The sequence below is a fragment of the Cherax quadricarinatus genome, chromosome 30 (genome assembly GCF_038502225.1).
Source record: "Cherax quadricarinatus isolate ZL_2023a chromosome 30, ASM3850222v1, whole genome shotgun sequence".
NCBI classification, from domain to species: Eukaryota; Metazoa; Arthropoda; class Malacostraca; order Decapoda; family Parastacidae; genus Cherax; species Cherax quadricarinatus.
The window spans coordinates 4,611,327-4,636,839 of NC_091321.1; the positions used below are offsets into that span (position 1 = coordinate 4,611,327).

General features: G+C 42.8%; 1 protein-coding gene across 9 annotated transcripts in view; it reads right to left on the reverse strand.

The window, feature by feature from the left end:
- LOC128692607 (transducin-like enhancer protein 4) overlaps positions 1-25,513 on the reverse strand; it is a 222,011-nt gene that overhangs the window by 120,996 nt on the left and 75,502 nt on the right. For 3 of the 9 annotated variants that reach the window (XM_070089847.1, XM_070089846.1, XM_070089853.1), the window contains one exon: positions 25,082-25,144. In XM_070089847.1, coding sequence (XP_069945948.1) covers positions 25,082-25,144 — 63 coding nt within the window. Of the gene's footprint in view, positions 1-9,096; positions 9,202-13,788; positions 13,819-15,600; positions 15,676-25,081; positions 25,148-25,513 lie in introns of those variants that run through there. The other 6 variants (XM_070089849.1, XM_070089848.1, XM_070089850.1 and 3 more) reach the window with 5 other exon arrangements.

Consider the following 25,513-nt stretch of genomic DNA (forward strand, 5'->3'; position numbering starts at 1 on the left):
CGGTGAGATGGAAAAAAATAGATTGTTTGAAATTGGCCATAAGATGGCCCATGATGCTTGTCCACCAGCAGTACTGCTTCATCCCCTGCTTGTCCACCAGCAGTACTGCTTCATCCCCTGCTTGTCCACCAGCAGTACTGCTTCATCTCCTGCTTGTCCACCAGCAGTACTGCTTCATCTCCTGCTTGTCCACCAGCAGTACTGCTTCATCTCCTGCTTGTCCACCAGCAGTACTGCTTCATCTCCTGCTTGTCCACCAGCAGTACTGCTTCATCTCCTGCTTGTCCACCAGCAGTACTGCTTCATCTCCTGCTTGTCCACCAGCAGTACTGCTTCATCTCCTGCTTGTCCACCAGCAGTACTGCTTCATCCCCTGCTTGTCTGCTTGCTTGTTCACCAGCAGTACTGCTTCATCTCCCTGCTGCTTGCTTCATCTCCTGCTTGTTCACCAGCAGTACTGCTTCATCTCCTGCTTGTCCACCAGCAGTACTGCTTCATCTCCTGCTTGTCCACCAGCAGTACTGCTTCATCTCCTGCTTGTCCACCAGCAGTACTGCTCCATCTCCTGCTTGTCCACCAGCAGTACTGCTTCTCCTGCTTCATCTCCTGCTTGTCCACCAGCAGTACTGCTTCATCTCCTGCTTGTCCACCAGCAGTACTGCTTCATCTCCTGCTTGTCCACCAGCAGTACTGCTCCATCTCCTGCTTGTCCACCAGCAGTACTGCTTCATCTCCTGCTTGTCCACCAGCAGTACTGCTTCATCTCCTGCTTGTCCACCAGCAGTACTGCTTCATCTCCTGCTTGTCCACCAGCAGTACTGCTTCATCTCCTGCTTGTCCACCAGCAGTACTGCTTCATCCCCTGCTTGTCCACCAGCAGTACTGCTTCATCTCCTGCTTGTCCACCAGCAGTACTGCTTCATCTCCTGCTTGTCCACCAGCAGTACTGCTTCATCCCCTGCTTGTCCACCAGCAGTACTGCTTCATCTCCTGCTTGTCCACCAGCAGTACTGCTTCATCTCCTGCTTGTCCACCAGCAGTACTGCTTCTCCTGCTTGTCCACCATCTCCTGCTTGTCCACCAGCAGTACTGCTTCATCTCCTGCTTGTCCACCAGCAGTACTGCTCCATCTCCTGCTTGTCCAGCAGTACTGCTTCATCTCCTGCTTGTCCACCAGCAGTACTGCTTCATCTCCTGCTTGTCCACCAGCAGTACTGCTTCATCTCCTGCTTGTCCACCAGCAGTATTGCTTCATCTCCTGCTTGTCCACCAGCAGTACTGCTTCATCTCCTGCTTGTCCACCAGCAGTACTGCTTCATCTCCTGCTTGTCCACCAGCAGTACTGCTTCATCTCCTGCTTGTCCACCAGCAGTACTGCTTCATCTCCTGCTTGTCCACCAGCAGTACTGCTTCATCTCCTGCTTGTCCACCAGCAGTACTGCTTCATCTCCTGCTTGTCCACCAGCAGTACTGCTCCATCTCCTGCTTGTCCACCAGCAGTACTGCTTCATCTCCTGCTTGTCCACCAGCAGTACTGCTTCATCCCCTGCTTGTCCACCAGCAGTACTGCTTCATCCCCTGCTTGTCCACCAGCAGTACTGCTTCATCCCCTGCTTGTCCACCAGCAGTACTGCTTCATCTCCTGCTTGTCCACCAGCAGTACTGCTTCATCTCCTGCTTGTCCACCAGCAGTACTGCTTCATCTCCTGCTTGTCCACCAGCAGTACTGCTTCATCTCCTGCTTGTCCACCAGCAGTACTGCTTCATCTCCTGCTTGTCCACCAGCAGTACTGCTTCATCTCCTGCTTGTCCACCAGCAGTACTGCTTCATCTCCTGCTTGTCCACCAGCAGTACTGCTTCATCTCCTGCTTGTCCACCAGCAGTACTGCTTCATCTCCTGCTTGTCCACCAGCAGTACTGCTTCATCTCCTGCTTGTCCACCAGCAGTACTGCTTCATCTCCTGCTTGTCCACCAGCAGTACTGCTTCATCTCCTGCTTGTCCACCAGCAGTACTGCTTCATCTCCTGCTTGTCCACCAGCAGTACTGCTTCATCTCCTGCTTGTCCACCAGCAGTACTGCTTCATCTCCTGCTTGTCCACCAGCAGTACTGCTTCATCTCCTGCTTGTCCACCAGCAGTACTGCTTCATCTCCTGCTTGTCCACCAGCAGTACTGCTTCATCTCCTGCTTGTCCACCAGCAGTACTGCTTCATCTCCTGCTTGTCCACCAGCAGTACTGCTTCACCAGCAGTACTGCTTCTCTCCTGCTTGTCCACCAGCAGTACTGCTTCATCTCCTGCTTGTCCACCAGCAGTACTGCTTCATCTCCTGCTTGTCCACCAGCAGTACTGCTTCATCTCCTGCTTGTCCACCAGCAGTACTGCTTCATCTCCTGCTTGTCCACCAGCAGTACTGCTTCATCTCCTGCTTGTACACCAGCAGTACTGCTTCATCTCCTGCTTGTCCACCAGCAGTACTGCTTCATCTCCTGCTTGTCCACCAGCAGTACTGCTTCATCTCCTGCTTGTCCACCAGCAGTACTGCTTCATCTCCTGCTTGTCCACCAGCAGTACTGCTTCATCCCCTGCTTGTCCACCAGCAGTACTGCTTCATCTCCTGCTTGTCCACCAGCAGTACTGCTTTATCTCCTGCTTGTCCACCAGCAGTACTGCTTCATCTCCTGCTTGTCCACCAGCAGTACTGCTTCATCTCCTGCTTGTCCACCAGCAGTACTGCTTCATCTCCTGCTTGTCCACCAGCAGTACTGCTTCATCTCCTGCTTGTCCACCAGCAGTACTGCTTCATCTCCTGCTTGTCCACCAGCAGTACTGCTTCATCTCCTGCTTGTCCACCAGCAGTACTGCTTCATCTCCTGCTTGTCCACCAGCAGTACTGCTTCATCTCCTGCTTGTCCACCAGCAGTACTGCTTCATCTCCTGCTTGTCCACCAGCAGTACTGCTTCATCTCCTGCTTGTCCACCAGCAGTACTGCTTCATCTCCTGCTTGTCCACCAGCAGTACTGCTTCATCTCCTGCTTGTCCACCAGCAGTACTGCTTCATCTCCTGCTTGTCCACCAGCAGTACTGCTTCATCTCCTGCTTGTCCACCAGCAGTACTGCTTCATCTCCTGCTTGTCCACCAGCAGTACTGCTTCATCTCCTGCTTGTCCACCAGCAGTACTGCTTCATCTCCTGCTTGTCCACCAGCAGTACTGCTTCATCTCCTGCTTGTCCACCAGCAGTACTGCTTCATCTCCTGCTTGTCCACCAGCAGTACTGCTTCATCCCCTGCTTGTCCACCAGCAGTACTGCTTCATCTCCTGCTTGTCCACCAGCAGTACTGCTTCATCTCCTGCTTGTCCACCAGCAGTACTGCTTCATCTCCTGCTTGTTCACCAGCAGTACTGCTTCATCTCCTGCTTGTCCACCAGCAGTACTGCTTCATCTCCTGCTTGTCCACCAGCAGTACTGCTTCATCTCCTGCTTGTTCACCAGCAGTACTGCTTCATCCCCTGCTTGTCCACCAGCAGTACTGCTTCATCTCCTGCTTGTCCACCAGCAGTACTGCTTCATCCCCTGCTTGTCCACCAGCAGTACTGCTTCATCTCCTGCTTGTCCACCAGCAGTACTGCTTCATCTCCTGCTTGTCCACCAGCAGTACTGCTTCATCTCCTGCTTGTCCACCAGCAGTACTGCTTCATCTCCTGCTTGTCCACCAGCAGTACTGCTTCATCTCCTGCTTGTCCACCAGCAGTACTGCTTCATCTCCTGCTTGTCCACCAGCAGTACTGCTCCATCTCCTGCTTGTCCACCAGCAGTACTGCTTTATCTCCTGCTTGTCCACCAGCAGTACTGCTTCATCCCCTGCTTGTCCACCAGCAGTACTGCTTCATCTCCTGCTTGTCCACCAGCAGTACTGCGCCATCTCCTGCTTGTCCACCAGCAGTACTGCTTCATCTCCTGCTTGTCCACCAGCAGTACTGCTTCATCTCCTGCTTGTCCACCAGCAGTACTGCTTCATCTCCTGCTTGTCCACCAGCAGTACTGCTTCATCTCCTGCTTGTCCACCAGCAGTACTGCTTCATCTCCTGCTTGTCCACCAGCAGTACTGCTTCATCTCCTGCTTTTCCACCAGCAGAACTGCTTCATCTCCTGCTTGTCCACCAGCAGTACTGCTTCATCTCCTGCTTGTCCACCAGCAGTACTGCTTCATCTCCTGCTTGTCCACCAGCAGTACTGCTTGATCTCCTGCTTGTCCTCCAGCAGTACTGCTTCATCTCCTGCTTGTCCACCAGCAGTACTGCTTCATCTCCTGCTTGTCCACCAGCAGTACTGCTTCATCTCCTGCTTGTCCACCAGCAGTACTGCTTCATCTCCTGCTTGTCCACCAGCAGTACTGCTTCATCTCCTGCTTGTCCACCAGCAGTACTGCTTCATCCCCTGCTTGTCCACCAGCAGTACTGCTTCATCTCCTGCTTGTCCACCAGCAGTACTGCTTCATCTCCTGCTTGTCCACCAGCAGTACTGCTTTATCTCCTGCTTGTCCACCAGCAGTACTGCTTCATCTCCTGCTTGTCCACCAGCAGTACTGCTTCATCTCCTGCTTGTTCTTCACCAGCAGTACTGCTTCATCTCCTGCTTGTCCACCAGCAGCACTGCTTCATAAATTATTCTACTTCTTGCTCCTCCCGCTGGAGGTCTCCACCATCTGCGTCTCCTTGTTCATCTTCCTCTGCATCATGAGTGGCTTTGTTTTGAACGTAATATTGCACTTGTATGCAACTGTAATTGTATCAGAACTGTAACCAAACGAACTACAAAGCCTTTCATTGTAACTTCCATGCATGTTTCTGAAGAAATAAAATTCTTGCGTATATTTTCTAGGTATCTCGAGACGTCATATTCTTCCTCCTCCTCCTCCTCTAACACTTTACCCTCTCCTCCACGTCCAGCTTCATCTTCCTACACTTCAAGCCATCTCCTCAATCTCCCTCATCATCTTCCTCCTTTTCATTTTCCTCTTCTCTCCCACTCATTCATAACTTGCTTTGTTCTCTGAGTCACATCGTCTATACTTTAGTCATGGCTGCTTCTCAAGTCTCTAACACCAGTTGTTTATTCTTATTTACCAACACACGTACACACGCAGATCCTCTTCTGAATCCTCTAATTTACGCCCAGATCGTTTCGTTTCCCCGATGGTCTTTTGTATGCGCGCCACGACGCCAGTGTTATTGTTGTTGGGTGTGGGGGTGGGGGGAAGGGAATATTATTACGATACACCTCGTTGGCTCCAAGTCCTTTCTCCCTTATTTACAGGGCGCGCGCGATCTATCATGCCTACATATCGTGCCCAGGTCATTAGTTTCCTCGTGTCACATCGTTTATTCACAGCGTGTGGGATTCATCACGCCATATCGTGACTCGTTTGTTTTTACTTCTGTTTTCGAAGAGTCATTTCGTCTATGCTTTTTAATCAGAAATACATCGATTATACGATGTTTTTTCATTGTTTCTCTCAAGTCACGCTTGAAGATCTTGACAGTCGGCAGGTATGTCTTCGAACGCGCAATTTCATATTGTTTTTCCAAAGTGAAGATATGATTTATGATTTGTATATTCAAATCGATAATTCCAATAGTTTTCATCGACTCATCGTTCATCAATTTCATAAAAGAATTGAGTTAATTTATGCATAACACATTTGCTCGAGCGAATCATATCACTTATACTTGTGAAAGAGGATTAAATCTTGTTTTTATAAACGGCCGCTGCTTTTACTCTGCTTGTTTGGAAGATCCGACCACTTATACGGCACTCATTTGTTTCGGTAAACTGTGCCGTGCACACACGACTGTGGTTTACAGCAATCATTTGATTTACAGAGCAAAGCATCAGTTAGGAGGTAACACTGTGTACAAGACGGGCGTGTGCTCCCAGAGCGGCCTCATTACCAGGGCGGTATGGGCGTTGTGATGGTGTGCTAACTGAATACTTATGGTAATTATGGCAGGGATGTTTACTGCTGCCTCCTGTTTTGACCGGTGCTTCATTAGTGGTCTCTGAGGCATGTTACATCTTCGGGTTATTATATAACGTGCATGCACATGCGCCAGCGTTGGTCGGTGCCGCATGTGCCGATAGGCAAGGAACTCAACCTAACAACCCTGGAAGCTAGAAGAAACAAGACTTGCAGAACTTTCCGACCTAAAGATCATTCAGCGACCTCCGAAGAGACAAGGGGCAGAACTAAGTTTTCAACACACACACACACACACACACACACACACACACACACACACACACACACACACACACACACACACACACACATCAATCAGATAACTGCTGCAGCATATGGGCGCCTGGCAAACCTGAGAACAGCATTCCGACACCTTAGTAAGGAATCATTCAACACACTGTACACCGTGTATGTCAGGCCCATACTGGAGTATGCAGCACCTGTTTGGAACCCGCACTTGATAAAGCACGTCAAGAAACTAGAGAAAGTACAAAGGTTTGCAACAAGGTTAGTTCCAGAGCTAAGGGGAATGTCCTATGAAGAAAGATTAAGGGAAATCGGCCTGACGACACTGGAGGACAGGAGGGTCAGGGGAGACATGATAACGACATATAAAATACTGCGTGGAATAGACAAGGTGGACAAGGACAGGATGTTCCAGGGAGGGGACACAGAAACAAGAGGCCACAATTGGAAGTTGAAGACACAAATGAGTCAGAGAGATAGTAGGAAGTATTTCTTCAGTCATAGAGTTGTAAGGCAGTGGAATAGCCTAGAAAATGACGTAGTGGAGGCAGGAACCATACACAGTTTTAAGACGAGGTTTGATAAAGCTCATGGAGCGGGGAGAGAGAGGGCCTAGTAGCAACCGGTGAAGAGGCGGGGCCAGGAGCTAGGACTCGACCCCTGCAACCACAAATAGGTGAGTACAAATAGGTGAGTACAGCCCTCCAGCCAAAAGGTTGTTAAGGAACCCTAGAAGAGACGAGGAACAGCGTTCTGCAAGTTTTTCAGACTTATAGAGCGCTTCTTAAGCAATTATTTAGAAAGATATTGAGGAAACACTAGGACATATTTATTAGAAAACGTTTCGGTCCTGGGACCTAGATAACTTTAACATATAGAGGTTAAAAAGCCAGTATATATAGGCTGAAAGTCAGGTGTGACACATGGTGAGCCACTCTCTGCCTACATCTACACTGACACTGCAACACTCTTTATACAATAAAATTTCCTCTACATTCATACGCAGTCGTACCCATAGCACAACTTAACAAAAAACTCAAACTCATTCCCAGAAACTACTACTCAGAAAAAACCCAAAGTACAGAACACAAGCAAACCTACACCAAAACCCATCCATACAATCTAACACTCGGTAAAAAAAACTGAATACAGTCACATAGTGTCAAAATATTAATATAGTCAGAGGAACAGACGGGTCATGACAGTGGCAGAAAATATTCAAGGAAATAGATAAATAATAGGGCCAGGTTGTACCATATGAAGAGACAGAGACGGGGACAGATGGCAGTTAAAGACACAGATAAGCCCCAGAAACGTTAGGAAATATTTTTTTTTAGTCTCGAGATATTAAGTGGGAAAACTAAAAGAAGACTTGATGAAGGCCAAGAACCATTCGCAGTTTTAAGATTAGATATGATCGGGGCTTGGAGGCCAGGAGCAATGAATCGAACCCTGCAAATGCAACTAGGTGAGCGCGTGCGCGCGCGCACACACACATGATAAAAGCTCACGGAGCAAAGAGAATGGACCTAGTAATGACCAGTAAAGAGGCGGGGTCAGGAGCTATGAATCGACCCCTGCAACCACAATTAGGTGAGTACACACACACACACTTTTGATATATATACCTTTGATGAGTTTTGAGAGCTTTTCTCACCAGAAAATTGTATAAATTTAGTGAGAAACTCGTCTGACATTCTGACTAATTTGAAGAGCTTTCAAATATGTTGACAGCGAAATGCTGAACAAAAATTTATAACATGTTAGACCAAAATTTCAGCAGGCAATTGTGGTATGGTGTTGGCACCTTAAAATACAGTGAAATATGCAGCTGTGGTATGGTGTTGGCACCTTAAAATACAGTGAAATATGCAGCTGTGGTATAGTGTTGGCACCTTAAAATAAGAGCTTACACAAAACAAATTCTGAGGCATGCAACAAAATGAACTATAAAGATTGAGAATTATTAATTATGAAAAAAAAAAGACTAAAGGCACTGGAAATGGTCGCCGTGGCAGGCAGGAAAGAGAGAATACACGATAACTACATACATATTATCTATAAAAGGATATACAACCCTGAGTGACCCACAAAGGGATAATTTCTAATATAAAGAAATATGAAAATTTTAGCCAGTGCTTGAATTATGTGAGATAACAAAAATATTTTTAGAAAAAGGATATCTTAGTGGCAGCCACAGAAAGAGGCTATAACTTTATACTACGTAAAAAAAAGTGAAATATAAAAAAATCATCACAAAAAGAGGCGTAAGTGAATATTATTATGCAAGCAAAGAAGAAACGGTGCCATGACCAGTAACAAGTTGAAAAAGTTACATGATAAATTTATCACACACACACACAGGAACTGTGACTCGACCCCTGCAACCACATATAGGTGAGCGCACGCACGCACGCACGCACACACGCACGCACGCACACACGCACGCACGCACACACACACACACACACACACACACACACACGCACACACACACGCACACACACAGTGACTAGTGTCACTGACATGTATAGTATGCAAAGTCATGGAGAAGATTATCAGGAGAAGAGCGGTGGAGCACCTAGAAAGGAATGAGCTTATCAACGACAGCCAGCACGGTTTCAGAGACGGGAAATCCTATGTCACAAACCTACTGGAGTTCTATGACATGGTGACAGCAGTAAGACAAGAGGGAGAGGGGTGGGTAATTGCATTTTCATGGACTGTAAGAAGGCGTTTGACACAGTTCCACATAAGACATTAGTGCAAAAGCTGGAGGACCAAGCAGGGATAACAGGGAAAGCACTGCAGTGGATCAGGGAATACCTGTAAGGAAGACAACAGCGGGTCATGGTACGTGCCGAGATGTCAGAGTGGGCGCCTGTGACGAGCGGGGTGCAACAGGGGTCAATCCTAGGACCGGTGCTGTTTCTGGTTGATGAGAAGAATTAAATCGGACGAGGACCAGGCAGAACTACAAAGGGATCTGGACAGACTGCAGGCCTGGTCCAGCAAGTGACTCCTGGAGTTCGACCCCACCAAGTGCAATGTCATGAAGATTGGGGAAGGGCAAAGAAAACAGCAGATGGAGTACATTCTAAGTGGCTAAAGACTACAAACCTCACTCAAGGAAAAGGATCTTGGGGTGAGTATAACACCGGGCACATCTCCTGAGACGCACATCAACCAAATAACTGCTGCAGCGTATGGGCGCCTAGCAAACCTAAGAACAGCATTCCGATATCTTAATAGGGAATCGTTCAGGACCCTGTACACTGTGTGCGTTAGGCCCATATTGGAGTATACAGCACCAAGTTGGAACCCACACCTACCCAAGCACGTAAGGAAACTAGAGAAAGTGCAAAGGTTTGCAACAAGACTAGTCCCGGAGCTGAGGGGTATGTCCTACTGGGGGGAAGTTAAGGGAAATCGACCTGACGACACTAGAGGACAGGAGAGATAGGGGGGATATGATAACGACATATAAAATATTGAGAGGAATCGACAAGGTGGACAGAGACTGGATGTTCCAGAGATGGAACACAGCAACAAGGGGTCACAGTTGGAAGTTGAAAACTCTGATGAATCACAGGGATGTTAGGAAGTATTTCTTCAGTCACAGAGTTGTCAGGAAGTGGAATAGTCTGGAAAGTGATGTAGTGAAGGCAGGATCCATACATAACTTTAAGAAGAGGTATGATAAAGCTCATGTAGCAGGAAGTGACCTAGTAGCAGCCAGTGTAAAGGCGGGGCCAGGAGCTGTGAATCGACCCGTGCAACCATAACTAGGTGAATACACTTGAACTAGGAATGATAATGCAAAGACAAAATTAGAAAAGAAAAATATTTAAAAAATAACAACAGCAACACTGGTCAAAAGAGAATTGAAGGTGATAAAGTCACAAAAGATGGACGAAGTGAGTAAGGAACCAGGCAACAAGACCCGATGAGAGGAGTAAAAATGATAAAGATGACAGAGAAGTAAGTGCCCCCCCCCCAAATAAAAAAAATCTTTACCAAGAAATCAGGAAAAACTCCACGAGGAAGAGATGGGATATGCAGCAAAACTCGAGGAAATTAGTTGACAAGAGAAATGAAAAGATAGTGAAGGAAGTTAGATACAATACAGTGAATGGGATGAAGTAAGAGATCACCTTGGGTATTGTACTATGCAGTCCCATAACGAAATTTTACACTATGCTAGTAACACCAGGGCAACTGCCACACGGCTGGAAAATTGGAAATATGACCCTAACATATAAAAAGAGAAACACGAAGTATTGAAGTATAAGCAGTGTTACTGACAGGCATACTGTATAATCTACCGGAAAAGATAATAATGGCTAAGATACTAGAAAAGAAAATATTCCTCAAATATAATAACAAAAAAGGCACAATACCGTGACTGGAACGATACACTAATAACCCGCACATAAAAGAGAGGAGCTTACGACGACATTTCGGTCCGACTTGGACCATTTACAGTCACTTAAAAATGTGATAATAATGAAAAAGAAGGAAACGGAGGTTCAGAGACGACAAATCATGCTTTACGTATTTTCTCCAATTTACAGTTCTGTGACAGACTAGCGTAAAATAAGGGAAAGACAGCGACAGGTAAGCTGCCTTATCTTAGGTTACAACACGGCAAGGAAACACAAGGAGTAACAGACAAGGTGAAAGTGGATAAAAAAATATAGAAGGAAGACGGTAATTCTCATTAGAGCGGAGGGATGTAAGGTGTTTAACGGTGACGAAGGGAGTGTCGCAAGGATCACTCTTGGTATTCCAGATATTTCTGATGTACAATAATGGCCTGTCTGAGGGAAAAAATGTGTTATATAAATAGTTTGTGTCATTGTTTGCTGTCGACGTTAATGAGAAAAACAGCAAGAGAGAACAATGTGGGACTTCAAGATTGCTAGACAGATTGCAGATGCAATGAGGGAGTGTGACTATTAGCACTAAATCCTGATAAGTGCAAATGAGAAAAGGGTTGGAAAAAAAAACTATGGAATATGGGCCAGGAAAAGGAACTGGAGACAACGTACAAGGAAAAAGAGGTTGGAGTAAGCAACGCACCGAACATATTACCAGAAGCACATATCTACTGTATAAGTTCCAAATGCATATGAAAAACTAGCTTATCTGGAACTGCTTTCAGGAACCTCAAGAGGACATGATACACAGAGCCAACATCCGATGATGTATGTATAGAATCTTGAGAAAAATTCGAAGTTCCTCCAGTGGTGTGGACCACCATACACCAAGTGAGTGGAAACCATCAGGGTGTGAGGGTGAGAGAGTGACAGAATGAACGTGAGAACATACGTGTAAGGATGTGTATGAATGAAAGGTGCGAGTTTAAAGGCTTAGGTGTCAGTGTTACCATGAGAGTGTGAATGTGAATGTTGGAATGAGTGAGTGTGTGTAACAGAGGTGTGACTGTGCAAGTGTAAAAAAAAAAATCGGGGTGAGTGTGAGTAATAAGAGTGACATACCAGTACAACAACACACTAACAACACTCACAACGCTAAAATGGTGAAGGACAAAAGAAAATAATCCCAACAATACTAGAGAATTTGCCCATGACGGAAATAAAAAAAAAAAAGTCATTGCGGGAAAAAAAAGAAAGTTTTCGTGCATATATAAGAGTACTGAACCGTCAAAATACAATACACAGCTGCCAGTGGTAACCTTTAAAGGACTGACGATAGAGAGAGAGCTTGTGACCTACCCACCTGTGAAGGCCTCTTGATCCAGGGAGCTGGAGTCACTCTCCCTTTCCTCGGATAAACACTAATTACTTCTACTTCCCCCTCCATATATATATATATATATATATATATATATATATATATATAACCAGAGCAACAAACGGACCTGTTGAACGCCTCTCAACAGAGGAGAACTGAGCGTTATGGATGCCTTTGAAAAGCACTTGATCCAGGGAACTGGAGCCACTCTACTCCGCTTCCACGAATCAGCCCCCGATTGCCTTTTATCCCCGGGCTGTCACCTCTAACCAGAATATTACAAATTTAATTATTAATAATTATGCGGAAGCGCTAAACCCGTAAGGACGGAAGATAATTAGATCGTATCGGAAAAGGAGGCTAGCTCCACGTCCTTGGATCAAGAGTATCTCAACAAAGCATTTTGACTCAAGGTATAATTATCAATAATGGTTATGCAAATGGATGCCGATTATTATTCTTAATAATTATGATGCTTATTTAATAGAATTATAATTATTATTATTATTATTATTATTATGTGCTATATATTTGTGTTAACTTACAGTAACTGTTATATACACATGTTAATTTTCCATTAATTCTCTTCTGCAGTTAGCATCCACAGTCTATTGTTGTCTGTTATAAAATGCAATTATACCAACATTGTCTATAATGCTCTTAATTTAATTTGAGTCTATAATTATTCCCAATAATCTGCTTGTACTACACCTCACTTCTAATTATAGCTTAATCCCCCCCCCTCCATTACTCAGCAGCACCACAACTGCTGATAATACATTTTACTGATTAGATAATTAGGGGTGTTTAGATTCTACTCCCTCCTTTCTTTCCTTCCTTCCCCCCACCTCGCTTATGCTTACATATTCTCAAAGACTATCCTTTCCATCTCTACTACACTAGGCTCAATCATAGAGCTTACTTCCCCTTTCCATCCTCTACGTAGCCTCGTACTTTCTACTGGGCAATTCCTTCATATATATATATATATATATATATATATATATATATATATATATATATATATATATATATATATATATATATATATATATATATATATATATATATATATATATATATATATATATATATATATATATATATATATATATATATATATATATATATATATATATATATATATATATATATATATATATATATATATATATATATATATATATATATATATATATATATATATATATATATATATATATATATATATATATATATATATATATATATATATGTATATATATATATATATATATATATATATGTATATATATATATATATATATATATATATATATATATATATATATATATATATATATATATATATATATATATATATGTGTGTGTGTGTGTGTGTGTGTGTGTGTGTGTGTGTGTATGAAAAGCAACCACTGTGTAAAAAATAATGTTCCTTGATAATGTGAGAAATCACGAAAGCTCTTGGAATTCTACTATTTTTTTCACAGTGGCTGTTCTGCATATTGTGATATCACCTGTTTACTGTGATCCTATTTATTTTTTGTTTTGTTTTACCCCCTCTGCTTCTGTTCCGTTTATCTGCATCTCTCACTTTTGTGATTTATTCCTGACCTGTTTTATATCCCAGCTGCATATTATATTTTCTTTCTTTATCCCCCTCTGTAACTTTGTTCACTCTGTGCATATTGCATGTTATTCCCTGACTGTCTCTCTCCTTGTCCTTTAATGGCTGACATCCAACGAAGATTTGATACTAACCAAAATTCGTGGTAACTCGTTTCTCTGCTGCTGTAAAGCAATAGAACACATCTATAACCCTTCAGGTCTGGCTTTACCAACTCAAGTATAAAAAAATGACAAAATACACAAGAGGAAAGCAGAAGGCCAAAATTGTAAACACCAGTTAAGGTGACTTAAGATATAATGTAAGTGCACCCCAATATTTGGTCGACTTGAGGACACTGACAGTTATAACTGTCAGAACACCCAATGTTTGGTCGACTTGAGAACACTGACAGTTGCTCTACGAGAATACCCAACATATTAAGACTTGAGCTCCTTCGAGCGGATGATGCCTTGAAGCTGGCGAAAGGCTCTTGATCCAAGGAACTGAAGTTTACCTATCCTTTCCTCGGATCAAGTCTCTTACTACCCTTCTAGGCGCTGCAAGACCCCTACGAGTCTAGCGCTTCCCCGTGAATCAAGAAACTGGGTGCTTCTTTGGGATCTTTCTCAAGAGAACTAGCAGTGATTTTTCCTCTTTCTTGAGCGGCAAGTGCCCTTAAAATATAGCACAATTATATATATATATATATTTTTCAATGCCCACAAGGCCTATTTTCAACTCCTTACTGAAAGTAATTAATTAATGATTTTGTGTGCTGCTGTTAAGTTTATTGCTTTAATTTACCTACCAATGTTGTGGGTTATATTCAATTTGGCAAAGAAATTGTTACAAGTTGAACATGCTACAAAAAAAAAAGGTTGATAAAAGACACGGATATGCCTGAAATTGATTAATGGATATAAGCCTTCACACACACACATACACACACACACACACACACACACACACACACACACACACACACACACACACACACACACACACACACACACACACACACATTGCTAGTCTAAATGTTCTATCTACAGTCTACCAAAACCCACCAGCAATGCACTGTCACTGACTCCAAAAATATATCTTTCTACTTGTATATGTACATCCTCATACGCAACAATGCACACGAGGGCCTTGCAATAATGGCGCCAGCAACATCGGAAATTTGGGGAAAACTTTAAAGACAATTTATGTAACTATTGTTGCATGACGTGACTTACATATGTTGACACAGCAATTGTTGCATGCTGTGACTCGCATATATTGACAACAATTATTACATGCTGTCACTCGCATATGTTGACACAGCAATTTCTGCATGCTGTGACTCACATATCTTCACCTAACAACCTCCATTTTTTCCCTTTTCCTCGTCACATTTCATTTCTAATTTCACCTCCCTGCCCCACCCCAGTAAACTACTGCCCCCCCCCCCTCCCTCTAAATGCTGGTCTGTATACTTCACACTAAACATCCCTATGCCTTCCTTCCTCTTCACAACTTGCCTATTACCTATTTATGGTTCCTGTCCTCTTAGCTCACCTTACACAGAAGAACCTAACATTATTCTTTTGATCGACCTGTTATCTGTCACGTGTTATGATCCGCTAGCCTAACTCTCCTTACCTACTCTCACTTTTCCTGCTACCCCACCTACCCAGATAAGCTAGCTTCCCCTATAAGCACCGTTCCCTCAAAGTGAATGATGTGGTGGCGCCGAAAAGATGTGGAAAAAGAAATGCGCATTTTAGAACATTTATTATACGTTTCGCCACGAGTGGCTTCTCCAGCCGTCCTGAAAAGCCCCTCATGGCGAAACGTTTCCTTCAATGTCCTGAAGTGTGCACGAGTGTCTCTTTCCACACCCCCTCAATCCTGGGGTGTTGGTGGGGAGGTGTCGAATGTGTTGAGGGGTGAGGCAGGGAGGGGAAGTGAGAGTAGCTACTTACCCCTATAATAGAGTTGAGCTCAGTCATGGTCACCTGCTTCGCTCTCTCGATCGCTGCCGCCACCTGCTGCTGGTGCTGCCGGAGAAAGGTGCAGTTAGTGAAGGTGATAGTGGTGATGGTGATGAGGGGCGATGGTGAGGAGGGGTGATGGTGAGGAGGAGGATGTAGGGGGGGAGGGGGGTAAGGAAAGCACCGGCAGCAGCAGCAGCAGCAGCGGCAGTGAGATGGTGGTGGTGATGGTGATGAAGAGGAGAAAGAGCAGATGCTGGTGATGGAGAAAATGTTGATGATGCTGAAGATGGAGAAAATGTTGGAGATGATGCTGGTGATGGAGAAAATGTTGGAGATGATCCAGATGGAGAAAATGTTGGAGATAAATCTGATGGAGATAATGCTGGAGATGAATCTGATGGAGACAATGCTGAGATGAATCTGAGAAAATGTTGGAGATACTGTTATTGTTAATGCTGGTGTAGAATGTCGCTGAAGACTAATACACAGTACCAAAACATTAGTTACACATTAAAACAGATGATAACGTAAAGAAAGAAAATTTAAAGGAAAACGAGTAAGTAGAATCAGGAAGACAATCTAGGAAAACTTGTTGTAAGGACGTAATTATGTTTGTCCTAAGTTAGGCGGTCTAATTTATGCTGTCAAGGGTGATTTAGGACAGAGAGAGAGAGAGAGAGAGAGAGAGAGAGATTGGAAAGGAGCAGTAGATTAGATTCATATTTTGCCACCGAAATGGCTAGTTTACTTTGCACCCCATATCCATCCTGTGGACGGTAGCACAAGAGCATATGGATATAGAAAAGGCCTAGGAGCTAGGCTCCGAAAGGATTAACAGGAGTAGCAGAGAAGAGCATTTAATAAAAAGCTTTGAAATAGACCTTGTTATCAAGGAAGCTACGACTGGAAGAGGCCGAGATTGTTAGGGTAAAATGACTCGGTAAGGTGAACGTAAGTGATGGGCGGAGAATGTAACATATAGAAAAAGACAGACACGCTAATGTAAAATGTAACGTTTGTGTGTCCTTTCAGGTGTTGGAATAGAGGAGATACAGTGGCTTGTGAGGCATATCTCAACGTATGCCTCTCATTGAGGGATGAGAGGGATACTTTGCGGCATACCTCGGTCCCCACCTGCATATCGTAATTCAGTGGAGTTTCTGTCAGGTTTTGCAAACATTTAAAGAGATAACATCCAGGGAAGGGAGGTATGTTTCAAGGTATATCTCAAGATATGCTTGAAGGAATGTTTCAAGATATACCTCACAGGCTACAGTATAGTAGAAGTCATCAGTGTTTAATTTAAACCTTTATTATACACCTCATCTCCATCCTGCGTGAGGCAGTCAAAAGATGAGACACAGTGACTCCAGGGACTCACCATCACGAATGTTTCTCATCACATTGTATATTTCTCACCGGCAGCGCTGTATGACCTTTGTGGGTTTAGCGCTTGGTTTGGATTATAATAATATACACTTCTCTCCATATAAATCAACCCCAGAAAAAAAATAAGACCATATAATCAACATCGTAATTTTTATGTATTGTGAGCCGGAGAATGTGCATAGTTTATATTATTTATCTCAGTCTTCCATTTATCTCACAGTTAATCTCAATTCTCCTGTATTTACGTTGATGAGAATTGGTTAAATTATGTATATTAAGGTGGTTAAGTAAAGGGCTTAATAAGGTATAAGGTAATGTAATGAATCTCAGTGAGTGAAAAACTTGTTATAAGTGTATTTATATTACCGGCTTAGTAAAGTATTACTATACGGAATAAGAATTTTGGAATTCACCTGCTTTTGTTAAAACAGTCGCTGGAGTGCAACTTCTTGTGTACTGACTACCAAGTACCAAATATAAGGTAATTACACTGGATACTTTGATTTTCTTCCTTGAGGAGGTAAGAACTCAGTGAAAAAATAAAATTGCTACGTTATACCTGACACATGATACTTGGAGGTGATGACGATGATGATGGTGGTTATGGTGATGGGGAAACGTGATACTTGGAGGTGATGACGATGATGATGGTGGTTATGGTGATGGGGAAACATGATACTTGGAGGTGATGACGATGATGATGGTGGTTATGGTGATGGGGAAACATGATACTTGGAGGTGATGATGGTGGTTATGGTGATGGGGAAACGTGATACTTGGAGGTGATGACGATGATGATGGTGGGTATGGTGATGGGGAAACATGATACTTGGAGGTGATGACGATGATGATGGTGGTTATGGTGATGGGGAAACGTGATACTTGGAGGTGATGACGATGATGATGGTGGTTATGGTGATGGGGAAACATGATACTTGGAGGTGATGACAATGATGATAGTGGTTATGGTGATGGGGAAACATGATACTTGGAGGTGATGACGATGATGATGGTGGTTATGGTGATGGGGAAACGTGATACTTGGAGGTGATGACGATGATGATGGTGGTTATGGTGATGGGGAAACGTGATACTTGGAGGTGATGACGATGATGATGGTGGTTATGGTGATGGGGAAACATGATACTTGGAGGTGATGACGATGATGATGGTGGTTATGGTGATGGGGAAACATGATACTTGGAGGTGATGACGATGATGATGGTGGTTATGGTGATGGGGAAACATGATACTTGGAGGTGATGACGATGATGATGGTGGTTATGGTGATGGGGAAACGTGATACTTGGAGGTGATGACGATGATGATGGTGGTTATGGTGATGGGGAAACGTGATACTTGGAGGTGATGACGATGATGATGGTGGTTATGGTGATGGGGAAACATGATACTTGGAGGTGATGACGATGATGATGGTGGTTATGGTGATGGGGAAACGTGATACTTGGAGGTGATGACGATGATGATGGTGGTTATGGTGATGGGGAAACGTGATACTTGGAGGTGATGACGATGATGATGGTGGTTATGGTGATGGGGAAACGTGATACTTGGAGGTGATGACGATGATGATGGTGGTTATGGTGATGGGGAAACGTGATACTTGGAGGTGATGACGATGATGATGGTGGTTATGGTGATGGGGAAACGTGATACTTGGAGGTGATGACGATGATGATGGTGGTTATGGTGATGGGGAAACGTGATACTTGGAGGTGATGACGATGATGATGGTGGTTATGGTGATGGGGAAACGTGATACTTGGAGGTGATGACGATGATGATGGTGGTTATGGTGATGGGGAAACGTGATACTTGGAGGTGATGACGATGATGATGGTGGTTATGGTGATGGGGAAACATGATACTTGGAGGTGATGACGATGATGATGGTGGTTATGGTGATGGGGAAACATGATACTTGGAGGTGATGACGATGATGATGGTGGTTATGGTGATGGTGAAACATGATACTTGGAGGTGATGACGATGATGATGGTGGTTATGGTGATGGGGAAACATGATACTTGGAGGTGATGACGATGATGATGGTGGTTATGGTGATGGGGAAACATGATACTTGGAGGTGATGACGATGATGATGGTGGTTATGGTGAAACATGATACTTGGAGGTGATGACGATGATGATGGTGGTTATGGTGATGGGGAAACATGATACTTGGAGGTGATGACGATGATGATGGTGGTTATGGTGATGGGGAAACATGATACTTGGAGGTGATGACGATGATGATGGTGGTTATGGTGATGGGGAACGGGTAAGTGCCATTGGTTATGATGGTGGGGTGAGATAGGATCATCAAGCATTTATTGAAGTATTATTTAGTTTGGATAATAATAATGAGACTACAATTTATAGACAGGATTTCTGGTGTGTGAGTTACCAGGTGTCAAGGGGACTTGTCGATAAACATCTGACCTCTGTGTGTGTGTGTATCTACACACACACACACACACACACACACACACACACACACACACACACACACACACACACATACTCTTTGCTACTCTCCTGGCTCAAATAATTCCTACCTTAGTCTCAGGGAAATCCTAAACAACTTTGGTACAATAAGAATACATTAAGTAGTCATTCAAACACAAAAGAACCATTAAAACAATCAACTGAAATTAGAACGATCAAGTGTCATTAGAATGGCCCACGCGGTTTTAGCGCTTCACATAGCTGTAAGTTAAACTAGACGTATTTCGGACGCTGCGCGATCCCATGAAAGTATCCCCGTATTCCATAACTCCAGCCCCCTGTACCTCAACGAGCGCGACTGGAATAGTGCAGAGTGCGACATACGTTGATAATTCAGTAAAATATTAGTACTGAAGATTGGAAGGGAATCAGAAGAGGCATTCACGAATCATTATACGGAATCTAATATTAATTTTTTCATTAAAAATGCTCAATTCCGACATACCCAGACCAAATCTAATTCAAACCTTTCAAAGAGACCAAAATCTTAACATGCACAACCAATTTAAGGTTCAAGTTATATTATCAAGTCATCAGAATCGAAGGATTGAAGTTAAATCATAGATGCGACACTTAAAAATTATCGACTGATAATTTTTCGACTTACAACAATGCAAACTGTGAGCTACACATGCTGAAATTAGCCCAAGCCTTTCTCTAAGAAAAAATGACCAGCTTTAAAGAAAGTAACAGTGGTTTTGAGGGCACACAGATCTTAATTAAGTTTATTTAACCTAAGATAACCAAATAAGGGATTTATTTCTTTTCAGAAGAGTCTTTTTCCAATTATTTCACACACACAAAAAAATTGATTAATAAAATTAGCACATGATAACTTAGACAACTTGACAAAATGAGATTGTTTCCTGTGAGGAAAACACATCAACACAAGTTGAAAAGTGTGCCAGTTTAACTAATCAAACTGTTTTCTGTGGAATGATTGTAGAATGTCTTCTGATTGGTAATAAGTCATACTGTTTAACTATATCTTAGGTTAAATCTTTTATGATAATCTTAGGCTAAATCTTTTAGTGATAATGAATGGAACATTGTCTCCCATTTTCCCAGGCGTTCACTCTTGAAGATGTTCTTATAATAATAATAATAATAATAATATACATATACATGTATAACGTGTACAGGCCTCGCTGACATCAATGACATACTACTATATAGAAAACCCCTTGTTTTGCAGAACATTTCGGGCAAATTAGGTCAATTTTGTCCCAGGATGCGACCCACACCTGTCGACTAACACCCAGGTACCCATTTTAGTGATGGGTGAACACTGGACAGCAGGTGTCTTAAGGAAACACGTACCGCGGATCGACCTCCCCCCCTCACCACAGTATGTGAGCTGAGTGCGATAGCGATGTCCATGAATATTATAATAATAATAATAATAATAATGCAAATTTCCTAAAAGATGGCTCGGTTGAACTGGGAAAACGGATTGACAGATGGATGATGGAAATTAATTGAGAAGCGCCATGTAGTGGAAACAGGAGAAAGAGATGACAGGCCACATGACGAAACCAATTTCGTGATAAGATAGTGAAATAATCAGACTGAAAGCGGGATCTAGGAATAATTTTCAGACAAAAGAAAAAAAGACTGATATCGGATGATCCGATTCTATATATATTGGATCGACATAACCTTTACATATATAGATTGGATAGGCAGATGCTAAAAACTCTGTTCACAACGTACGTTAGGCCAAAATTGCAATAAGCAGCTGTAGAGTGTTGTCTGCACCTAAAAGGAAAGAAAGGTAGATAAGATAAAAGAAGAGAGTGCCAAAACATGATACAACATGGCTCACATGTAAGCAAATATGAGTTAGGAAGAAAGGGTGAAATGTTCTCACTGGCTGACAGCAGGGTGAAATGTTCTCACTGACTGACAGCAGGGTGAAATGTTCTCACTGGCTGACAGCAGGGGAAATAGAGGAGACATGATTACATACAAAATCATAAAAATATACGAGGAAATGTATGAAGAAGATTCCTTAGTCAAAAAAAGAGAACAAGACACAATTCAGGATTGAAAAGGAACACACACACACACACACACACACACACACACACACACACACACACACACACACACACACACACACACACACACACGCACACACACAAGAATCAGAAAAGGTCGGGCCAGGAACTATGACATAATTCCTACAAACCTAACAAGGTTCATCAATCTAATAATAAAAACACACAACGCACCCAAATGAGCTGCAGGGAAGCCAGCAGACATTTCTTTAACATGTGAGTAACTAAGAAGTAGAATGACCTGAGCAATGACACACAGAATACTTAACACCACTGGACCACACAATGATGGTCTACTTAACACTACTGGACCACACAATGATGGTCTACCTCACACTACTGGACCACACAATGATGGTCTACCTCACACTACTGGACCACACAATGATGGTCTACCTCACACTACTGGACCACACAATGATGGTCTACTTAACACTACTGGACCACACAATGATGGTCTACCTCACACTACTGGACCACACAATGATGGTCTACTTAACACTACTGGACCACACATACTGACCTTTATGTGGGAATGATATCCTGAGCAGAGGATCAGGGAAAGAAGGAAGAGGTGATTTTCACTTACACTTTCCGTATCAGGTTACAGGTTCAACTTGATACATACAGTAAGAGATACACATCTTTCATGGTACATACACTGTGTGTGTAGGTATGTATGTCGTGCCGAATAGGTAAAACTTGCTATTTTGGCTTAAATATCAATGTTCTTCTTGCCGAATAAGGTAAACGAAAATTTGTGTATGCAATAATTTCCCAAAAATCATTCTGAACCTAACGAAAAAAATATATATTTCATTGTTTGTTCATTATTAAATTATTGTAAACTTATCTAAAATATATTTAGTTGGATTAGGCTAAATTAAATTGAGCTTGTTATAATAAGATTAGGTAAATTTTCTAAGGTTCTTTTGGTACAAAATTACTATTTTTTACATTAACATAAATGAAAAAAATATATCTTTAAACGTATAAGAGAAAGGACTTTCTTGCTAACTTACCAGTTTTATCTATTCGGCACTTCAATATATATATATATATATATATATATATATATATATATATATATATATATATATATATATATATATATAATTATGTTTGTTTGTTTTTATTATCACACCGGCCGATTCCCACCAAGGCAGGGTGGCCCGAAAAAGAAAAACTTTCACCATCATTCACTCCATCACTGTCTTGCCAGAAGGGTGCTTTACACTACAGTTTTTAAACTGCAACATTAACACCCCTCCTTCAGAGTGCATGCACTGTACTTCCCATCTCCAGGACTCAAGTCCGGCCTGCCGGTTTCCCTGAATCCCTTCATAAATGTTACTTTGCTCACACTCCAACAGCACGTCAAGTATTAAAAACCATTTGTCTCCATTCACTCCTATCAAACACGCTCACGCATGCCTGCTGGAAGTCCAAGCCCCTCGCACACAAAACCTCCTTTACCCCCTCCCTCCAACCCTTCCTAGGCCGACCCCTACCCCGCCTTCCTTCCACTACAGACTGATACACTCTTGAAGTCATTCTGTTTCGCTCCATTCTCTCTACATGTCCGAACCACCTCAACAACCCTTCCTCAGCCCTCTGGACAACAGTTTTGGTAATCCCGCACCTCCTCCTAACTTCCAAACTACGAATTCTCTGCATTATATTCACACCACACATTGCCCTCAGACAAGACATCTCCACTGCCTCCAGCCTTCTCCTCGCTGCAACATTCATCACCCACGCTTCACACCCATATAAGAGCGTTGGTAAAACTATACTCTCATACATTCCCCTCTTTGCCTCCAAGGACAAAGTTCTTTGTCTCCACAGACTCCTAAGTGCACCACTCACTCTTTTTCCCTCATCAATTCTATGATTCACCTCATCTTTCATAGACCCATCCGCTGACACGTCCACTCCCAAATATCTGAATACGTTCACCTCCTCCATACTCTCTCCCTCCAATCTGATATTCAATCTTTCATCACCTAATCTTTTTGTTATCCTCATAACCTTACTCTTTCCTGTATTCACCTTTAATTTTCTTCTTTTGCACACCCTACCAAATTCATCCACCAATCTCTGCAACTTCTCTTCAGAAACTCCCAAGAGCACAGTGTCATCAGCAAAGAGCAGCTGTGACAACTCCCACTTTGTGTGTGATTCTTTATCTTTTAACTCCACGCCTCTTGCCAAGACCCTCGCATTTACTTCTCTTACAACCCCATCTATAAATATATTAAACAACCACGGTGACATCACACATCCTTATCAAAGGCCTACTTTTACTGGGAAAAAATTTCCCTCTTTCCTACATACTCTAACTTGAGCCTCACTATCCTCGTAAAAACTCTTCACTGCTTTCAGTAACCACTCCTACACCATACACTTGCAACATCTGCCACATTGCCCCTATCCACCCTGTCATACGCCTTTTCCAAATCCATAAATGCCACAAAGACCTCTTTAGCCTTATCTAAATACTGTTCACTTATATGTTTCACTGTAAACACCTGGTCCACACCCCTACCTTTCCAAAAGCCTCCTTGTTCATCTGCTATCCTATTCTCCGTCTTACTCTTAATTCTTTCAATTATAACTCTACCATACACTTTACCAGGTACACTCAACAGACTTATCCCCTATAATTTTGCACTCTCTTTTATCCCCTTTGCCTTTATACAAGGAACTATGCATGCTCTCTGCCAATCCCTAGGTACCTTACCTCTTCCATACATTTATTAAATAATTGCACCAACCACTCCAAAACTATATCCCACCTGCTTTTAACATTTCTATCTTTATCCCATCAATCCCGGCTGCCTTACCCTTTCATTTTACCTACTGCCTCACGAACTTCCCCACACTCACAACTGGCTCTTCCTCACTCCAGATGTTATTCCTCCTTGCCCTATACGAAATCACAGCTTCCCTATCTTCATCAACATTTAACAATTCCTCAAAATATTCCTTCCATCTTCCCAATACCTCTAACTCTCCATTTAATAACTCTCCTCTCCTATTTTTAACTGACAAATCCATTTGTTCTCTAGGCTTTCTTAACTTGTTAATCTCACTCCAAACTTATATATATATATATATTATATATATATATATATATATAATCAAGAGGTATGCCTCTCTATATACAGTAAGAATTTACTATAATTCCTCTTTTAAGGATGAAAGAACAGGAGAGAGACTTGATGTATGCAGCTGAAAGATAGAGACTTTAAAACCTAAAATAACTAAACAGAACTAGCTCTGGCAGACTTTCATGTAAGGTGACCAAGTGAGTGTCATGCACTCTTCAGTCTTCTACCTCCTCCTCCTCCCCCTCCTCCTCCTCCTCCACCGCCGCCTCCTCCCCCTCCTCCTCCTCCTCCTCCTCCTCCCCCTCCTCCTCCTCCTCCTCCTCCTCCCCCTCCCCCTCCTCCTCGACTGACCAACATAACAGCATTTAAAGATACTCACCTCTTGGGACAAGAAAGGCATAATTTGGGCGAGTATCGCGTTTAATCGCTTAGCAATTTCAGTCTGAAAAAAAAGACAATACATAAAAATTAGTTTTATGTTCAAAGCACATCTGTTCAAACAATTATAAATGATATGTAATAAAAGGGACACTAAGCTGATTCCTGTCTACCTGTGACACGCTTCGGGAGTTTTTATATTCTCAAACCTCAGCCGTAATGACAAATTTTGACTGACTGATTAGCCAGGCTCTTGTTGCCTGCGGCCCGCATAGCTACGAGAACGCCAGTTAAACACTTCAGACGAGTCTACAAGCCATTAAATGAAATTTGCCACATATCCCAACTTGTTGAATCTGAGACCTCACAGAGGTATTGATCCAGTTTCCTCTCGAAATTTCCATACTTGTTCCAGGAATATTTCTGATATCTG